Genomic DNA, 18,469 nt, shown 5'->3' on the forward strand with positions numbered 1-18,469 from the left:
TCACATCGCTGAAATTAAGAGGTGGATGTCCAAAAATGTGCTACAGTTGAATCACTCAGTCAGAAAAGGTTATAATTATACTTTCTGGCCCCAGGACTAGCAGTATTAACAAGCACCTGTTAATCTCTGGTCTGAGTTCCTTATCTTATCGTGTTAAAAAGGAACCCCAGTGTACTTTTGATACTCAGGTATCTAAAGTAGTGCAGTCCCACTTTGCCCAACTGAGACATTTAACCAAGATCGGGTCATTCCCTTCCTCTGCAGATTTAGAAAAGGTTATCCATGCTTTTATCTCCTCCAGACTTGACTATTGCATTGCACTTTATTCTGGTCTCAGTGGAGGAAACATCCAAAGACTTCCACATATGAAAAAACCACCCTGTCAGGCTTTTAACACGTTCTAAATGACGCGACCACATCACACAATCCTTGCTGCCCTTCACTGGTTACCTGTCGGTTTTAGAATTGATTTTAAGAGTTCACTGCTCCTTTTTAAAGCCTTAAATGGTCTGACTACTGCCTCTATCTGTGATCCGCTAACTCCCTATAAGCCTGATTGCTGCTTATGATCCTCAGGCAGGAGGCCCCAAATGGTTCCAAAATCTCAACCTGTCACTAAAGGTGATTTTTGCCATCCAGCTATACCTTTAAATCTCTTCTTAAAACTCACTTTTATCTTTTGGATTTGATCTTTTCATTCAATTTTTAATATGTATTTTTATTATAAAGCACTCTGGTAACTTTGTTTTGAAAGGTTGTGTGTATAAATTAAGTAATTGATGACTACTCCAGCTTACATTACTTTCTTTTACACCACATTCTCAGTTCAGGCTGTTATGAAGTATAATAATAAAACAAATGACAGACTATACATTATATAAATTGCTGTGTCATCACTTTTTATTTTGCATTCATTTTCAGACATCATACAGTTATGAAATGAGAGGAAAGCTATATTGAAAAAAATGCAATCTCACAATGACAGAACCCCGCAAGCCCAGAATTGCAAAGACTGCGTTCTGCATTTGAGGATGTCAGCAGTGTTTAGTTTGTCCAGAGGTGACCCAGGTTGAAACCAATCCATGACAGTGATAGGCTTAATCCTGCTGAAGGGGCCAGGGCACCATGTAGCAGGTGTCCCTGTCACTCAAAAGACACACAGAAATTAATATTTAGAAATGTGCTGATGCTTTTGGCCTGCATGTCAGGTAGTGAAGGAACAATCTGTTGTTTGTGCTGGTACAGGACTGGGAAAGATGGGAAAGGTGTAAAATTGCTTTCAGGGACCCAACACTTGAACCAGGAAGCCAGTTGTGTTTGAAGGCAGCAGTTAGATTTACAGCTAAATGCAGCCATCATGTCAATGCGTTAAACTGTGCAGGAATGTTTTTACTCATTTTTACAGTAGGGCAAATCAAGTTTCAAACAAGGCCAACTCAGCTGTTGAAATGGAATGAACGGAAGTGCAAATCAAGTACAAAAAGGAACTTAAGAAGGAACTTAAGAAGAAGTTCTCTTAAGAAGAGAATCTACATTAGAGTTATGTATGTATTTAAAATACAATCCATTCCTCTGATCCTTTTCTCACAGACACTTTCACAATATACAACATTCATCTCACCTTTTTTTCCCCCATGAAAGTTGGACAACGTTTCGTTGTACCTTCTCTGCTTCGCATTTTCTTCTAAACCTCATCCAAACAGGCACTTTGTACAACAAGTACAGGTACAAAATATGTTAGTCTGTTCCTCATGAAAGACATTACTGATATAAACAGAAAGACTGTTTGTGGTCAGTAAAGACGACAACACGTACATATATCAATTTGAACATGAACAGTACAATCAATGTGCCATTAAATTTGCGCTGCTAATATTTGTCCATCAAATTGTTCATCATCAATCATTAAATGTTTTGAAATCTTTGAAACTTTTTTTTCCTGAAACATGGACAGTGATTGAACAGGTGCATCAATGCCCCAGCAAACCTCCACATAACTCTTCACACTCAACACTCCCTTTTTTGCTCTTCTCCGTCAATCTGTCTGTAAAGGTTACATTCATTTTAGCAAATGCAGTACATAAAGCAACATATATACACTGTGATTATTGCACCGCGATAATTACGCATATGATTTATTCTCCTTTGATTAAAATGCACAATAAACTGTGGTGAATACTTTGACCATGTATGATACTGTGAATAGCATGTATCCCAACTACCACTGTGTTTTTGTCATGGAAAAATGAGGGAAACTCACTTTACCCAGTATTATCTAAATCATTTTTCACTGCATAGTTAAATTTGAGGCTTTACTAATACAGTACAGTGAGAATTCCTTACCCACAGTACTGTACAGTCCAATGAGCTATATATTTACACGTTACTCATTCCATGTATCCCTTCTATGCCTTAAGTTGTTTAAGTCTCTTCCCATTTTGACTTGCATCAGACCAGAAAACATAATAACAATTCATTAATAACGAACCTGATACTTTTTCACTTAAATGCTACTTAAACTCGAGAAGTGGCTGCAAAGGTAGTATGTTTGGTGTGAGGGTGTAAAAAGTATAACATAACATTGAAGTGAAGTCAAATATCTTTGGTTATTTTGAGTTTTTTGCACTTTTGGTATGTAAGAAGCGTACATGCCACAGCAACTGTGTTATCTTAAAAAGCTTGTTGTCAGTTCATACTATGCATGTGAGTCATATAAAATACTAATACTACCATGATACAACAGGATCGGTATTCAAAGTTACAGAAAGGTAACTTATCTAATATTGATCTGATGAAATGCCATCAGACACTCTTTTACTGGTTGATCCAATGCCACAAAAGTCTGTAAAAACTGAAGTAATGCTCTGATTGCCATCCAGTAACACCCTTACAGGTCAGTGGAGATGGTGCTTCTTTTTACTCTCAGGCTACCGCCCCAGCCGCGGGGACAAGTGTTGTAGGAGTGCAGGCCAGGCGATCGGAGGCCTGAGTCTTCAGACTCAACAGAGGCATCAGAGTCGGTGAGGGAGCGAGTGTTGTAGAGCCTCACAGGGGAGCAGATCCTCTGTGTTGGAGTGGGAGGAGGGCTGGTGAAGGTAGGAGACTGTGTCCCCAATGCCCGCGACTGGAAAGGGCTGATGGGTGGTTTGTGGCAGTCGTAGCCATGGTGGGAATTCCCCAGAGGTGAGATGGGGAGGTTGTGACCACTCAATGCTCCAGGGGAGGGACTGTTTTTACGTTTGGCTGCGTTGATGATGTTCTTGGCCAGTAGGCGATGGTTGGCTTTAGAGTCTACGTTATTAACGACGGGGGACATGCAGCAACTGTCTTTGGGTAGGGGAACAGGAGAGGTGGCAGAGGATGTGTACAGAGGCTTTGTGGTGGAAAAGGATAAACTGGTCGGAGAGAGTGCAGGAGACTGGGAACGTGAACCCCAAGGAGGGGAGACTGGAGATGTGACTGTAGATGTTTGGGTTGGTCTGGGTGTAGTGATGACAGTGGAAGAATGCTGGCTTACCATTGGAGACTGGCATCTTGATCCCCAAGAAGGAGAGCGTGGGGATGTGGCTGTGGAGGTTTGGGAAGGTCTGGATGTGTAGACAGAGGTGACAGTGGAAGACTGGGTATGCTGGTTTACTAATGGAGACTGGCATCTTGAGCCCCAAGGAGGGGAAAGAGGAGAAGTAGTCGTAGAAGTTTGGGGAGGTCTGAAACCAGGAATGGAGGCAATGCTGGAAGACTGGGTATTCTGGCTTATCATTGGGGACTGACATCTTGAACCCCAAGGAGAGCGTGGAGAGGTGGCTGTAGATGTTTGAGAGGGTCTGGATGTTGTTTTGGAGAAAGGAGTGGAGGAAAACTGGATATTCTGACTAGCCACAGGGGATTGGCATCTTGTTCCCCTGGGAGAGGACACAGGAGAAGTAACTGAGCGGCTAGAGACGGTGGTGGACGGGCGATTAGTTTGGAGGCCAGGAGTCCAAGTCCCAGTGGTGGGGCCCTCTGGGCTGCTGAAACGTCTGATGAGGCTTGGTGTCCTGTTTGGTGGGGGCGTCTCACTGGAGGTTTCAACTGGGGAGGAGTCCTTAGGTGTCTGTTGGACCATGACAAATAATATTTTTTAGTTTTAGTTTTTTTACTCTTGGAAACATACACACACAAAAAAAACAAACTTGAAAAGTAACGTCTTGTAAATGCTTGTGCAACTTTGGAATGAATTAATGTCTTTATTATTTAAATTATAAGTTTGATTTGACCATGACACAGAAGGCCAATATTTTACTGTGAAACTTGACCAAAACCCTGTTCAGTTAAACAAAATCCAATTATGTTGACTGAATTTGTTTTGATAAAATAGCATTCATGTGTTCAGTCTGTCCCAAAGTAGCATTTATTCAGGTCATCTGTGTGTATTCCCTTCTCTGTGTGTTTCCTCAATAAGCCTGGCCACAAGCACACATAGGCCCGGTCTTTAGTGTCTCTCTCAGGTTACTGTCATCTGGCCTTCCTGAGGTAGTTAACCTTTACAGGGATATGAAGTTACTCAACTACAGCAAGAGTAACATACCATCTTATGCACATACTAATTAATTTCCACTCATGATAATAATATGAAGAGTGTCTTTAGTGTTATACTGTTGATTGAACTGCTAGGACCAGTATCCTGAGAAGTTCTGGTCTTTTAAGGTTAATGTTACTGGTCACGTTTCCAAAGTTCAGGGCATCTGTGAAAGACACAAGTCCCAGGTCAAGGGTCATTCCATTTGTCTGAATGTCTGAACCTGTCAAGACCAACAACCAAGGGACAGGTCTTAGCACGAACACACATAACTCAAAGTGTCTTATGTCTAAAGTATAAAATATCTTGCAATGGAAAGCTATTATAATTACATCTGGACTTTCATACTATGTTCCAAAATAGATCTGTCTCCTGTGGCAAATTATCTGTGTACTTAACAGAGGCATGCCTTTGCAAGATAGGCAGGAAAGTGAAATAACAAACACTTAGCAGTGAAATTAATGGTTGAAAAGAGCCAGGAAATGAGAAAAAGGAAAAAGAGGTCACAGCAGAGTGTTAGCATAAAGGTTTAATTAGAGAAGGAAAGCTTCACTTTAACAGAAAAAACCACAATCACAACAGACAGGATAACAGCAGAAGACAGCAGTGAATCAAGGTTTATGACATAAAGCATGCACAAACCCTGCAGTCTAAAACAACAGTGATTGATGATGTTCTGTGAAAAAAGTCTTCTGGATTACTGCTTTAAGCCATAAAAACAATATATATGTAGGTCCATGATCCAAATTAGTATGCAGCCTGCAGATTTGAAACATCAAAGAATCTAAGAACATGCCGTATATTTAGGTAGAAAATGCTAGAAAGCAGAGTAAATTACCCTGAAGACATAAAGACATAAAAGGAGTTCTCTTGCTCTCGTCAGTGAGTGGCATTAAATTGCAAATCATAGATCATAAAGCAGATGCCAGACCATCTGTTAAAGTGCTCTGTGAAGCAGCAACACCCCGGTGCCCACAGAATTGGGAGACAAAGTGGAAAAAGAGTGAGGCTGTTTCTCATCATATTTTAAAACGCCCTGAAAATTGAAGTTTTTTAGTGCTGACGTGCTTCACGACTTTTGGTATGGAACTTATCTGATTACGCTGAGCCATATTTTTATTTTAATTGATGCTAATTACAGCTATTTGAGTGTTTATTACCATGCAAAAAAATACAATTATATATTCACTGAACAATTAAGATGTATTCACTTAGAGAAAGACAAGGCCTTGCTGTTACTGCAGTTATTATAGTGTTTCTTCAATTGTTTTCTTGTGAAGATTAAAGCATTTCACTCATAAAAAGTTTCCACTCTCTTATATACCTACAAAGCAAGAGAAAGTATTAGAAAAAGGCACAAGGTAAACAGAAGAAGTGCAGTAAAGTGTAAATATTAGCCCTACTAAAATCAGTTTTGCCAGTTTTGTGTCTCTATGAAAGACCCCCCGATGTAAAAAGATTTTCTAAAAATGGTACAGAGAGGGTCTCCACACCTGTGCTGTAATCCCTGCCTTCTTGGCAGAAAACGTTGGCCTCGGTGTCTGGACCCCTGACCGAGGAGAGGACACTCGCTCTGGAGAAAAGGCAGACATAGGAGAACTGATTCTAGGCTGCCAAGACGCTGGATTTGATGGATATTCTGCTCCTCTTGTGGGGCTGAGTGGCAGTTGTGGAGACATGCGCTGGGTACTGAAGTGAGAGGGAGGGTTATTAGGTAAGGAAGTCTGTCTAGAGAAAGGCTGGGTAGACATCGGGTTCTTGGACTGTGGTGCTCCTCTAGGTAGAGTACTAAGTGGGTCTTTGGCAGGGTTAAGGATGAAGAGGGATGAGTTAAGTTGGTAAGGCCGATGCCTGGACAGGTCCATCTCTATCTTGGAGCAACCATTTTCTAATGGAGGCGGCTCAGGAACTGGCTCTGGTGCTGGAGCTTTTTGCTTTGGTTTTTGCTTGACTGCTTGTTGGGCCTTTAGGTTTTGTGAAAGCTGAGCACTCATGTCAGAGCTTTTAGCAATGGCCTTGACCCTGCCAGGCATATTTGATGGGTACACCCAAGATGGAGGCAGAGACATTGTGGGAGAAGGAGACCTAATTTGCCCTGCATTTTGTTTCTCAACAACATATTTCTCCATCCTTGACTGACGCTTGGCAAACAGCTCAGCCCCCTTTCCTGATACATTGGTGAGGGTCTGCTCTGGCCTGTGCTCTGCCCTCGGTCGGGTCCTTGAGCTCTTGAGGCAGGAAGCCCACTCTGGAGCTCTTGTATCCTCATCCCTGTCCTCTTCCTTGGCAAGGAAGTTGGAGGCCTCTGCACCCAGCACCAGCAACTCTTCCTCGGATGCTGGCTCAGGCACAGATCTATGTCCATGTTTCTTCCTCTCATCCACCCCCTGCACCAGAGAGAGCAGCTCAGGGTTCGGCGCTACCACTGGCTTCTCTTTGAACGTGAACATTGACTTCTTATTTGCCCTTCTAGCTGCACCCTCCTCAAGTATTCCTGTTTTGATCTGTGTCATCTGCTTCCTCTCTCCAGCAGGCTGAGGAATGAAAGTGGATGGTTTGGGGGCTGTGGGAGGGCCATAATGGGGCATGAGTGGGTATTGGGATACTGAGGAAACAGGGAACTGGGATGGTGGAGGAGAGGTAGGGGACGTGACAGGAGACATCGGAGGTGGACTGGAGTAGTAGGCCTGAGGGGGTTGGTTTGTAAAAGCTGGTAGAGGAGGTGTGGGATATGATGGAGGCGGAGGCGGGGGTGAGAAAGCCACAGGTTGTGGAGCAGTGAAAGCAGGGAGAGGAGGAGTGGCGTACGAAGGAGGAGGGGGAATGTCCATGATAGGGCTGGCTGCCTCTGGAGACTGCACTGTCAACGGTGAGAAAAAAGGCCTGGCAGTTCGATTAATGATGGTGTTTGTCTGCTTGGCTGTGGGCACAGACACCCTCTCAGGTCCAGAGGTACTGTGGCAGCCATTCAGAAGCTTTCCAGGGGGATCTGGCACTGTGTGACCCCCATTTACCTCTGCGTCCCCTTGAGCATGTGCAATCAGAACTGGATCAGTATCATTATGTCCAGGGGGAATCTCATCCTTGACTTTGTCCTCAAGCTCCTCGTGGATTTTATCTCTTGATTCTTCCTCTTCCTCCTGCTCTTCCTTGACAGGGAGGAAATGTCTCTCTTGGATTACACAGTCCTCCATGTCCTCGTCCTTGTGAAAATCCTTACCTGGGTCCTCCGTGATATCGCCTACTGAATGCACCCTCCCAGGTTGTGACAAGAGTGGCTTGGTAGTGCTATTTTTAAAGTTCAGGTCTCTATCCTTTTCCTCACTGCTCCTCTCTGCCCATGTTAGTTTGTTAAATGAGGGGTCGGTTTTCACATTCCCAGCTCTGTCCTCCTCTGACCCCTCTCCACAGCTTGCAAGTGTGAAGGCGTTGACCCTCTGTTTGCGCCGGTTGAAGAGCTGCACGCCTCTGGAGCTGGAGTTAGAGGGGATGGTGAGCTGAGCGGCAATGATCTGACTCCTGACACGAGCCTCCTTTAGCTCCTTCTCTGATAAACTGGCACTTCGGGTGAGATCTGGAATGAAAGACACAGGGAGAGAAAATGGATAGCCTGATTAATAAAAGGAACAGGACTTTGGCTTTTTTCAGATGTTTGATTAATGATAAAAGGGACCCAAATTTTGGGAAACTTCGCAATGCGCTACATCTACTGTTCAAACAAAGACAACTCCCTCAACATCTAATTAAAGCTCACCACACTGCTTTCATGTACAAATAAAGGGAACCAGCAAGGACAAATTTTTAACAATATTCTCTTTAAAACCCACATAATTGTTTCTGCACCATATGCTTTTCATTGTTCTTTGCACTGCTTTTTATTTCAACCAATCTAGCGAGAAAAATATGGCTTTGTGGACACTTGACTCAGCATGTCGGAGCTGCAGACAAAGAACTAACAGACATAGGCGGAGAAACATTTCAAATAAACATTTTAATAAGAAAGACATAAAAGCTGGTGACTAAAGGTAATAAAAAGGTCTAGGTCAATGTCGTCTACAGAGAGGAAAGACATGGCTGCCGATCAGGCCTGTTGCAGTTTCGTTGATGACCTTTAAATCATGAGATAAGACATGTCTATGTTAAAATTACAGCGTGTTTTCTGAGCTTAAGAGCTCCATTCCAGGCAGTGGAGCTATTTCCTCTGCCATCTGCAGTCGTCCCTCCCTGAGCATTCCTCCACCGCTGAGAAAACTCCCTGCCTGAGCTTCCAACATGCCTTTGGTTTCTCTCTGTACTTAATTTGTGCAATACTGCAGCCTGAACCCTTAATAGACCATTTTTACAATCTATGGCTTACAAAAATGGCATCTTTCGACTGCAGTCTAATCAAGTGTTCCCATCTTAAATATAGTGACTACATCATGATTCAAAGTTCATGAGAGGAAAATCAAAGCTGCATCTTTTCTTTTTTCAGTCATGGATTCTACGATTGACATTTTAGAGCAGAATAACTGGTTGTGGTGACACATCTGGTAGATTATTCATCTATTTCATGTAACTCTGACTGGCAGAAGATATTTAACATCCCTCCAGGACGTTTCTCAGACAGCTGGCGCAGCTCTGACTCTTTCTTCGTTTAATAAGGTGATGGATACAGGCAGCTACATTATTTGATGTAATCATGTGCCAATCATAATAATTATGCATAAATCAATCACTTCTAAAGCTTTCCTGTACGGCTCATTCTGCATGCAGTTTTTCCTGGCACAGACTATAAAGCTAACATGATCATTCCCCCAGTAAAAGGAATAATATCCATCTGCCATTGATTTTACAGACTTAAAGTCTACCCTCACAGTAATTGAATTAACTCTTTGTAGGGTACCCTTGAGTTCTCTTAACATAAACCCATTTAAAGTTCAAGAGCATACGTTTATTATCTAATTTGTATCTTATTATTCTAATATATAAAAGTGGACAACAGGCCCCATTTGGATTCTAAAGGATGGTAGCGCATTTACATGCACAAAATTATATCCTGTGATGGTGGCGGTGGTTGTGTCTGCAAGGAAATACATCAACGTCGGCATAAACTATGGGAAATAAATCAACCTGACACTGACAGAGAAAAGACGAGACATGACACTATAAGAAGTGGATATTACCCCACCTTACATATTTGTGACAACAAAATAACAAGGATAAAGGCATTGTCACACACCACTTTAAACAAGCAATCCTCTCAGCACTATTGGCACGAGCATAAATCACCTTCCTTTATAGACTGCTGCAGAGAAATGAGCCAACCTATCACACAGGTACTTACTGTATATTCAGTGGCTTTTATCGAGGTTGTCAATATCAGTGGGAATACCAACACAGGTCCCAATGACATTTTCATTAGCTATTTAATTTTTAGAATAGAAGCGAGCTGAGTCTACCAGAGCCAGAGCAGTGAGGCTTGAAGTGAAGTGTCCTCAGTGTAAACAAGTGGGAGCAGCTTATCAAGTAACACGCAGGTGCAAATCCCAGCAGTGATTAATATCCTGACCAAAAGAGTGAGCATCTCTGTGGAAACAAGTGATCCTCACTGAAATGTGAACACCTCTTTTAGATTTTTCCCATTTCTCTCTGGTGGATTTGATAGCAAAGTGCAGATAAGTTTAGTTATTATCTGATTAAATGACTCCTACCACTTGGACATGGCATTCCCATAATAAACAGGTTAATCAACAACCAATACACGGAAATAAATACGACTCAAAGAAAGTTACAGATCTCATAAAGAACTGATAACAAGGCTCAAAGGACTTTCTGAGGATATAATTGACAGTTTCTGGACGGTAGTCCATGTCGTCAGTTACAAAAACATCACACTGCCACTAACAAGTCGTATTTCTTCACAAAACATTCAAGCTCAAGTTCTTCCTCAGTTTTCATTCACGGCAGTAAAATATCCTCATGATTCACGAGTTAACTCAAAGTTTCTTCTGTCTCGCTGGATCCCTTACCTTTGTCACGTCAAAACCAGAGCTCCGCCGTTTTGTAGCACTTCCACAAGAGTTTTCAATTTAACTGCGTCTTTCAGCTTCACACCCCCTTTCTGTAGCGAGACAGGGGATCGGATTTCTTCCTCTCCGCAGTCCAGCGCGCAGACCGGCAGACAGGGAGGGAAGGTGGGAGGGGGTCTGGAGCTAGAGGCTGAATGACAGACAGCAAAGCCTCCAGCCCGGTTTCACTTTTTCAAATCTGCTCCTCAGGGTTTCCACTAATTATAAAAGCGGAGTCATGCGTCTGAGAGGAGAGCTCAGGGCTTCTCTTGTGAAAGTATTGATGTTTGAGCAGTTGCACGGGCAGCACTTTGTTTTGACAGTTCTAGAGAGGTGTCCAATCAATGGCAAGTATCGAGCGGCTTATCTCTGTCTAATGTCCTGTGATGGTAGGGAAGTGTCTGAACCTTGTTGCAGTCTTTGAAGTGGAAAGGGAGACAAGAGATAGTCCAGATTATGTGTGCGTGGTTGAGACCACTAAGACTCCAGAGATCCAGCACCTGACCTCAGCTGCCCTCCACGTCTGTCTGGATATCACTGTAAGTGTGAGCGTTTATTGTGCTCGCTCCCCAACCAAGTGTCTGCCCTCTCTGAACCCTTTGGGCCCTAAACCCCAACCTGCAAGGGCAGGAAAGGAATTTCCTGTCCTGCGGCAGAGACAAAACTCAGCCCTCAGCAATGATGCAAGAGCCTCCACATCCCATTGCCCCCTCCTCTTCCTAGCTCTAACTTTCTCTACCTCATCCCCTCATCCCTGCGTGGGTGAGAGCAGACAGCAAACTCCCCCACAGCGGGAGGATTTAAGTCAGGGGGGCCTACGCTGCATTTGTGTATCAAAGGTCAGATTACCCTGTCGGATGTTATCTTTCTCCGGGCGATGGCTGTGGGGTGAGCGGGATGACAGCACCGGCCTCGTGGGTGATGTGTGAAGCGGTATGGAAAGACAAGGATTAACAGAGGTCCTGGGATCGTACCGGGCTCAATGTGACCTAAACTCTCAGTGGATCCCATGGGGGAAATAAAAGACCAGCTCAGAGGTGGAAACCAAGCCCTGCTGTTCATATTGTTATGTTTGTGTATTATGAAAGGTCTGCAGAGGTGTAGTCAGCTATTAACAGTGCTTTTGTGCTGTTTTTGGTGATCTTTGCTCCGTTTGAGGAAACCAATCAGTGAGTAATGGGTGATGGGAGCAGTGTTTGAGCTACAGAGGCTATAGATTTATATCTGGGACAGTTATCTGATGGCCATGACCTCTCTGTTATGCTTCCTCGCAGCACAATGTCTTTTCACTCTCTTTGAATACTGCATCTCACAGGCTTGTCACCAGCCAGAGGTAATTATCTTTCCAGTTGAATATTTTTTCAGTGTTTTTCCATATTGCCATTTAGCAACCTAATGTTTTGCTGGGACAGAGTGTGAACTCATCTTTTTCATATGTTGACGGCTGTTAAAGTGTAAAGAAAGGTCTAAAGTTTCCAAACAGCTTTAGCCATTAGTAATTATTGTTAGTGGTTGTGTCGTATTTTAAGGCTGCCGTTAGCAGTGATCCATGATTGCATTTCCATTGCAGCTGGGGCAGCCTGTATTTTTATGGCATGGAAACAGATGTTTCATGGAGAACCTCACTGTGTCAAGTTGCGCTGAAGAGGCAGGGCTGCCTGTTTTCTCTATTTGCTGTCGACTCCTCTCAGTTATAGGTTTTCTGATATGATAATATACTGCAGTTCAAGCCATCCTGTAGCATTAAGGCAGCAATGCAAACAAACCACTGGAAATGTACGGCTACATGTCTGTGTTATGAAGTATAATTGTACACTTTCTTGCTGCAGCTTTGGCTTCCAAAAAAGGGCAGAAAACACCAGATAAACAAACACTTACTTGTTTTCGGACTCATCTGTTCTTTGTTGAATCCTGCCTTCTCCCATGATGCATGGCACTCTGTCCCAGGAGTGTGCATGTTCTGCGTTGCCTGGAGAGGTTTTCTCAATCCTCCTGGACTCCAGCTCACCCCTCTCCTGATAGACATATGTCCCTTCTCCATCTCCATCGCTACCCACGGGTAAGTGCCTCTGCTGCAGCAGAAACAAAAGCCCTCGGCAGGGGGATACGTGAGTGCTTCGTTCCAGTCAGCTCAATCTTCTCTCCTGATAAGATGAAACTGTCGGTCCAGTTGGAAGATGGAAAGTTTAGTCCTTACTGGCAGGCGGTGAATACTTTTAGAAATACAAGAAAACACACAAAAAGGGAAAAGGAAAGGAGTAGCTCAGCTTTCCAGGTTGCTGCTTCCGGTCATGGCTCCCCTTCCAGCAATAATCCTTCCAAATGTTGTCCTTTAGTCAGAGGAAATTTGACAGAAGAAGTGCATTCTTACTTTGGTCTTCATGAAGTATTATTCTCTATCTATCAGGACCTCCCAGGAGGGTCAGTTCCAATGTGCCTTGGATACGTTCCCGTGGACAAATGCCACGAAAATTGCACAAGTTTGTTGTGCTCTCTTAAAAATCTGGCAACGAGGGATGAGAAACAGTCCAGTCGTCTCTATTTGCATGTCTCTAATACTCCTTTTTTTTCTTTCCCAGACGTTGGTCTTCCTCCTCTGCTATTTTGGTCACCAAAACATGCTTTTCGTCTGCATCCCAATCTCCAGCTCGCAGATTATTTTTCTTTGGGAGAAAAGGATCTGCCCTTTATCTTGGAGATCATAACTCTACAGTGACGTGAAAGGGAACTGTGTATATGGCAGCTTCCTGCTGTTAGGTGCATGTGAGGAATAACATTTCACTCTGGAAAGGTCATTCCAGAAGCTGGTTTGTATTCAGAGCTCCAATGTATTCAGTTAAAGTTGCTTTATTCTGGTGTCCTGTCTTATTTCTCATACATTAAAGCCAGATATACCCTCTGAAGTTTCTTTATTTTGTTTATTCACAAAGCCATAACTGAAAAAGAAAGGTCTTATTTCTTCTGGTGGTAGTTTTGATTAATACTTAAACGCATCAAAAATTGGTCATGAATGCAGTAATTCTGCAGTCAGAACCTCTAGCATCCAGATTTTCAGCTTGTTTGTTTTGCTCCTTGCAGAAAACATTTGATGTTTGTGTTCTGATTGTTCAGCCAGTCTGTAACTGTTTTAGTTTGGTGGACCAAGCTTAAGCTGTAGATAAGGATTGCTTGGGGGATGAAAGGTCACTGTGCTGTATCTACTTCCTCTTTGTGTCCATTTTCTGTCCAGAACCACCTGCAAAAAAGAGAAATATGCAGGTTAGAAATAAGTTATGCAAAAACCATATCGTTCAAACTTTTACTCAAATATGTTATTTAAATGTGATATTTGCAAAGACAAAAGCTGGATGTTACATCTACCCACAACTTTGGCAAACCACAGCTTTGGCAAACAGCTGGTACAAGAATCCTACTCAATTTTCCATCATCGCCCTTTGTGTAATGGCACGAGTTTCAACCCACTGCTATGTGCAGGATTTAAAGTACTACGCGTGATGGTTTTCAAGAAAGCAGTCCAAAAGACCTGACCTCTGTGCAGACAGGGAGTCTGCAGATTTTACAAATTGGAATGGGTTTTTTAGAAAGTGGCTTGAGGAACATTTTAATATAGTCTGCTTGGCTCCTCCAATACTTTTAATTAACATTGGTTTACTTCCAAAAAAAATAAATCTCAACCTTCATTTTTGAGACAATGAAAGTCCAATTCTCAATCTCCAAAGATGAAGATCTGGCTTCACCCTTTGAACTCGGTCAGGATAAAAGGGTGGAAAAGGAAACAAGGAGACGCCTTTATAAGTCTGAACGTGATAAACTGTTGTCTCAAAAGACGAAGGGAAGGTCACATTTCATTAAGGCTTTAAGGTGGGAAATCCCTATTTAAAACCTGCCAAAAAATTAGCTTTATCTCTGCCTCAGGGTCTGTGCTATGATGCAGAACACTGAAAAAGTGAATGTGGATTTAAGACTTCCATGCAGCATGAAGTAAAGACACAAACAAAGATTTGAATGTCCTACAGTGACATCTATCGCACCCCTCCTTCATATCCGATAAAGCATTTCATTAGATCAGCAGTGTCATGTTCCCCCTTCAAAGCTAATAATACCCACTGGCAAAGTTTGTAATAATAAACCAGTGTTTTCATGTCCTTGTCCTTGATCAGACTTGCCTCTCCTTGAAGCCGATCACGGTTGCATTTGTTTTTGCTTGGTGGTCACCACTGTAACACTCAGGAGTGGGAGGGCTGGGCAGGCAACTACATGGCCCTTATTTTGGAAATGCCTTTTTCAGTGATTCCTCGGCAACCACGGTCATATTCATCTTTCCTGAAGGTGTGGAAGCACCGTAAACTTGTTTGCATCCCTTGAAGACTGGGTTTTATGGAGACGCTCTCCGACATGACAGCTGAGTCATGACGGTCTGTAGGAGGAGTGCTGATTGGCCCCTGAGCACAATCAACCCAAACAAAACACTGCCCCGCCTGCCTGCAGAAAAGCAACACAAATCCTCCACAATTTAGCTTACTGGCGTGATCGTGTCAAGTGAGAAGAGATGAAGGCCGGTATTGTTTAGCCGCTCTGACAGCAGCTCTTTGATTTCCCCAGATGTGTTTGCATCAATCTGGATCTCATTTGGAGACTGACATTGTCTTTTTAGATTAGTACCTCTGCTCGCAACATTTTCTTTATTCACAGTTATCTTGGTTGCTCCAAGATTTCGTGTTTACTGAACACATGTTGAGGGCGTGTCCCAACACAGCCGTATCCGATTGATTAAAATATGGTGTCATTACTGTCTTTGATCCAGTCTGCAAATATTTATTAACTGCCAGACAAAAAACAGATGTAGGACACTCAAGAGTGACATGAGCAGAGATGCAGACTTAACTCAACAAAACACACACATATGGACTCTTGAACTCCTCATCTGCCACAATCTGTTTTTTTCTTTCCCTTTTCATTGGTCTCAGCTTGTTAATATACTGAGTGTTGTATTTCTTCCAAAGTAACTTGTAATATCAACCCCATTCCAACTGATCCTATCTACTTTCCATACCTAAGATCTGATGTCATCTCTCCTCCTCAACCCCCTCCACCCTCCAATTACACTGAAGTTCAAAAGGTGTTTTACGGTGCCCACCTGTCCAGCACAGCTCCCACCCCCGCACTGTTTTCCTGTGCCACCCATTGACCTCCATGATTAGAGCCAAGCATATCATTTACAGTCTGGCCCGTAGGCCACTTCAGTGTGTAATCACAGAGTTCCTGTACATTGTCAACACATGATGGATTCGTATGCGGACAGCAAATCTATCCCACAGCTCTCCGCAGCATGTCTCACATAGTGATGACGCACAAAAGAAATGTTTTTGGCAGCTAAACAAACCATAATCATTCATTTGTCCCTCATGGCTGTTATCTTGTACATTTATTAGACACCTGCATCAATAACTTGTAGAAAGCATGTCAGTCACCTAATAACTCATACACTGCATGCCTTTTTGCCTCAAGTATGGCATCTGTACATCATCAGTTGCTTTGGGTGCACATGTGTTGAGGTATGTGAGATGTCAGGTGAGTGTGCATTCCACCCACTGTAAGACTTAAAAGCGTATCAGTTACCAGGCTTATAATGAGGCATCTAGTCACGACACTGACTGGCAAGCCTTTCTGATTGAATGCCTCATGGGCAGAGCTGCCATGCTGCCTGCTATCTCTTGCCTTTTGCCTGGATCCTTCACATTTTGGCAAGCAAAAATCATGCAGCTGTAAATGCAAAAGGCTTTAGCAGGGCCTTTTGCTCTCTTGCTCCCTCAGTCAGACAAAGAACCATTGAAAAGCTCTCGCAGCACTACGAAATAATTTTGGGTAGTGCTCCAAAAGTGGCATTCCTGGCTCATAATTCCCCAGAGGGCTGTGATAGTCAACATGCCTCGGCTTGTGCAGGCTGATGACTGACATCTAAAACACTACAAGGCACAGACTCCAATAAAAGAAAGATGTCTCCTTCTCTCCTTCCTCTATTTCTCTTTCCCTTTTAGAAATCGTGCAACTGCAATCATTAATCATGCAGAGAGGAAAACCTCATAATGAGGAGTCTGCTTCGTGCGCAGCCCATCCTACTCTCATAGTCACAGGTGGAGAACTTCAAGAGGCAAAGATAAATACTTGAAGTAGGTGTGTATGATCCGCTGCCAAGAGGGAGGAACCTTCTAAAACAATCAGAGTCATAATCTGAAAACTGTTAGACATCAAAGGGAGAAAGTATGAGCACTTTTAAAAATGCAAAATGTGTGCAGAAAATATCAGTAGTGCAGGAATGGTTTGTGGAATGGTATTGACTTTTAGCATTGTTGAGCTCAACACATTAAGACGTTTGACAAAACTTTCTGTCACAGCAAAACAGAGTCATTCGTTACCGCATGGTAACATACGCTGAACAAAAGCTACATTTGCCCCCCTCTAAAGCAGTTAATGGGCCTCACCTGTTGTGTTAACAGGAAGCAATTACTTATACAGTATATGAAAGTCAATACAACTCCGGTCAGGTCTTTAATTGGATACACCTTCTAATGTTACACAGTGCAGTTCAAGTCTATAACCTGGCTACACAGCAGGCTCTACACAGTCAGGACAATAGGCTCGGATATCAGTCACTACAGTGCTAATGTAGCCAGCCACCCCCCCTCTGCACGCCTGCAGCCCGCACTGAGGGAAAAACAGCGGCCACAGATGTTTGTCATCTACTCAAACAAAGACTTTCAAAGTTTCCCTCCTCTTCCACTCAAGTTCCCTGCATTCCCCCTGCTCCCTCTCTCTCTCTTGCTCTCCAAACAAAGATAGTGCCTTACCCCGTAAAGATAAATATAATGGGCTGCAAGTGACAAAGTCTGCAGCAACCACAGTTTCACAGCAACAGATAAAATTCCAGGATTCAGTTCTCCTTCCTGTTTGGTGTGTTGGTTTAGTCATGCTGCTCACCTGTACTCCGGTGGGTCTGGCTGTGTGAGGCAGCGAGTGTGTGTACTGCCCCTTTTCAGTTCCTGCGACGGCACACACACCTCCCCCTTTTTACCTCTCCTCTCTCTCTCCCTCTCTCTCTCTCTCCCTCAATTGAAGCAGACGAAGGATGGGGGTGGGGGGGGGGGTCAGTTGGAACACAGAGGGCTCTTTGTCTGGGATCTTTTCATATGGTTTCCTTCAAGCTTGCATACTGAACACATTATGCTATAATATATTTTCATATTCAACACAGGGATGTTGAGGGACCAATGGGCCCCACTCTGCTCTCTCCCAGCTCCCTTTTCCTGTCTTGACCCATTTTCCCGCCATGAACACCGGGCAGAGAAATCCAAATAAAGAGCGAAAGCTATGCACAAAAAATGTAGACTAAGTTCCTGCTGGACCCACAAAATTTGCTGATGCAGTCTCTGGCTGTTTTTGAATAATAAAATGTAAACACAGAAAATAGTTTCCTCTCTAGACTCTAAATATTAAACCTAAAAACGCTGCAGAGCTTTTCACCATGTGTGCGGATTGCTGAGGACGGTAGAACATGGACAGTTCATATTTGTTGTACAGTGCACAGTTATTGGGCTCTCGTCAGGGATGTTCATCCTTAGATCCTCACCAGTATCACTTCATATCTCCAAACACTGATTTATTTTTAAGATCCCATGTAATGTTAGTAACATCTGCTTTACTGTACAGTATCTGAGGCTTAGAAATCATTAGATCTTTGATTTATAGATCTGCAGTCTTCTGCGGAGAAACATTTGGATTTATGTCACTAATCTTTTAAGTCCTGAGGGCCCTCAGTGAGATGAGGGCTGGCTGTGGGCACTGGGTTGTTGGATCTTCAGTT

General features: G+C 43.2%; 1 protein-coding gene across 2 annotated transcripts; it reads right to left on the reverse strand.

Moving 5' to 3' along the window:
• Window positions 1-885: 885 nt before the first annotated feature.
• Window positions 886-17,669, reverse strand: LOC139331250 (synaptopodin). Of its 2 annotated transcripts, none has more exons than XM_070962651.1 (4): window positions 17,587-17,669; window positions 12,487-13,843; window positions 6,052-8,132; window positions 886-4,093 (listed from the first exon to the last, which is right to left on the reverse strand). In XM_070962651.1, the coding sequence occupies exons 2-4, from the start codon at window positions 12,653-12,655 to the stop codon at window positions 2,888-2,890; spliced, it is 3,456 nt and encodes a 1,151-aa protein (XP_070818752.1). In that variant the 5' UTR covers window positions 12,656-13,843; window positions 17,587-17,669; the 3' UTR covers window positions 886-2,887. The 2 variants fall into 2 exon arrangements, with proteins under 2 accessions (XP_070818752.1, XP_070818751.1); XM_070962650.1 differs by having other exon boundaries at window positions 17,457-17,612.
• Window positions 17,670-18,469: the final 800 nt, after the last annotated feature.

Source organism: Chaetodon trifascialis, chromosome 5 (assembly GCF_039877785.1).
Source record: "Chaetodon trifascialis isolate fChaTrf1 chromosome 5, fChaTrf1.hap1, whole genome shotgun sequence".
Taxonomy (NCBI): Eukaryota; Metazoa; Chordata; class Actinopteri; order Chaetodontiformes; family Chaetodontidae; genus Chaetodon; species Chaetodon trifascialis.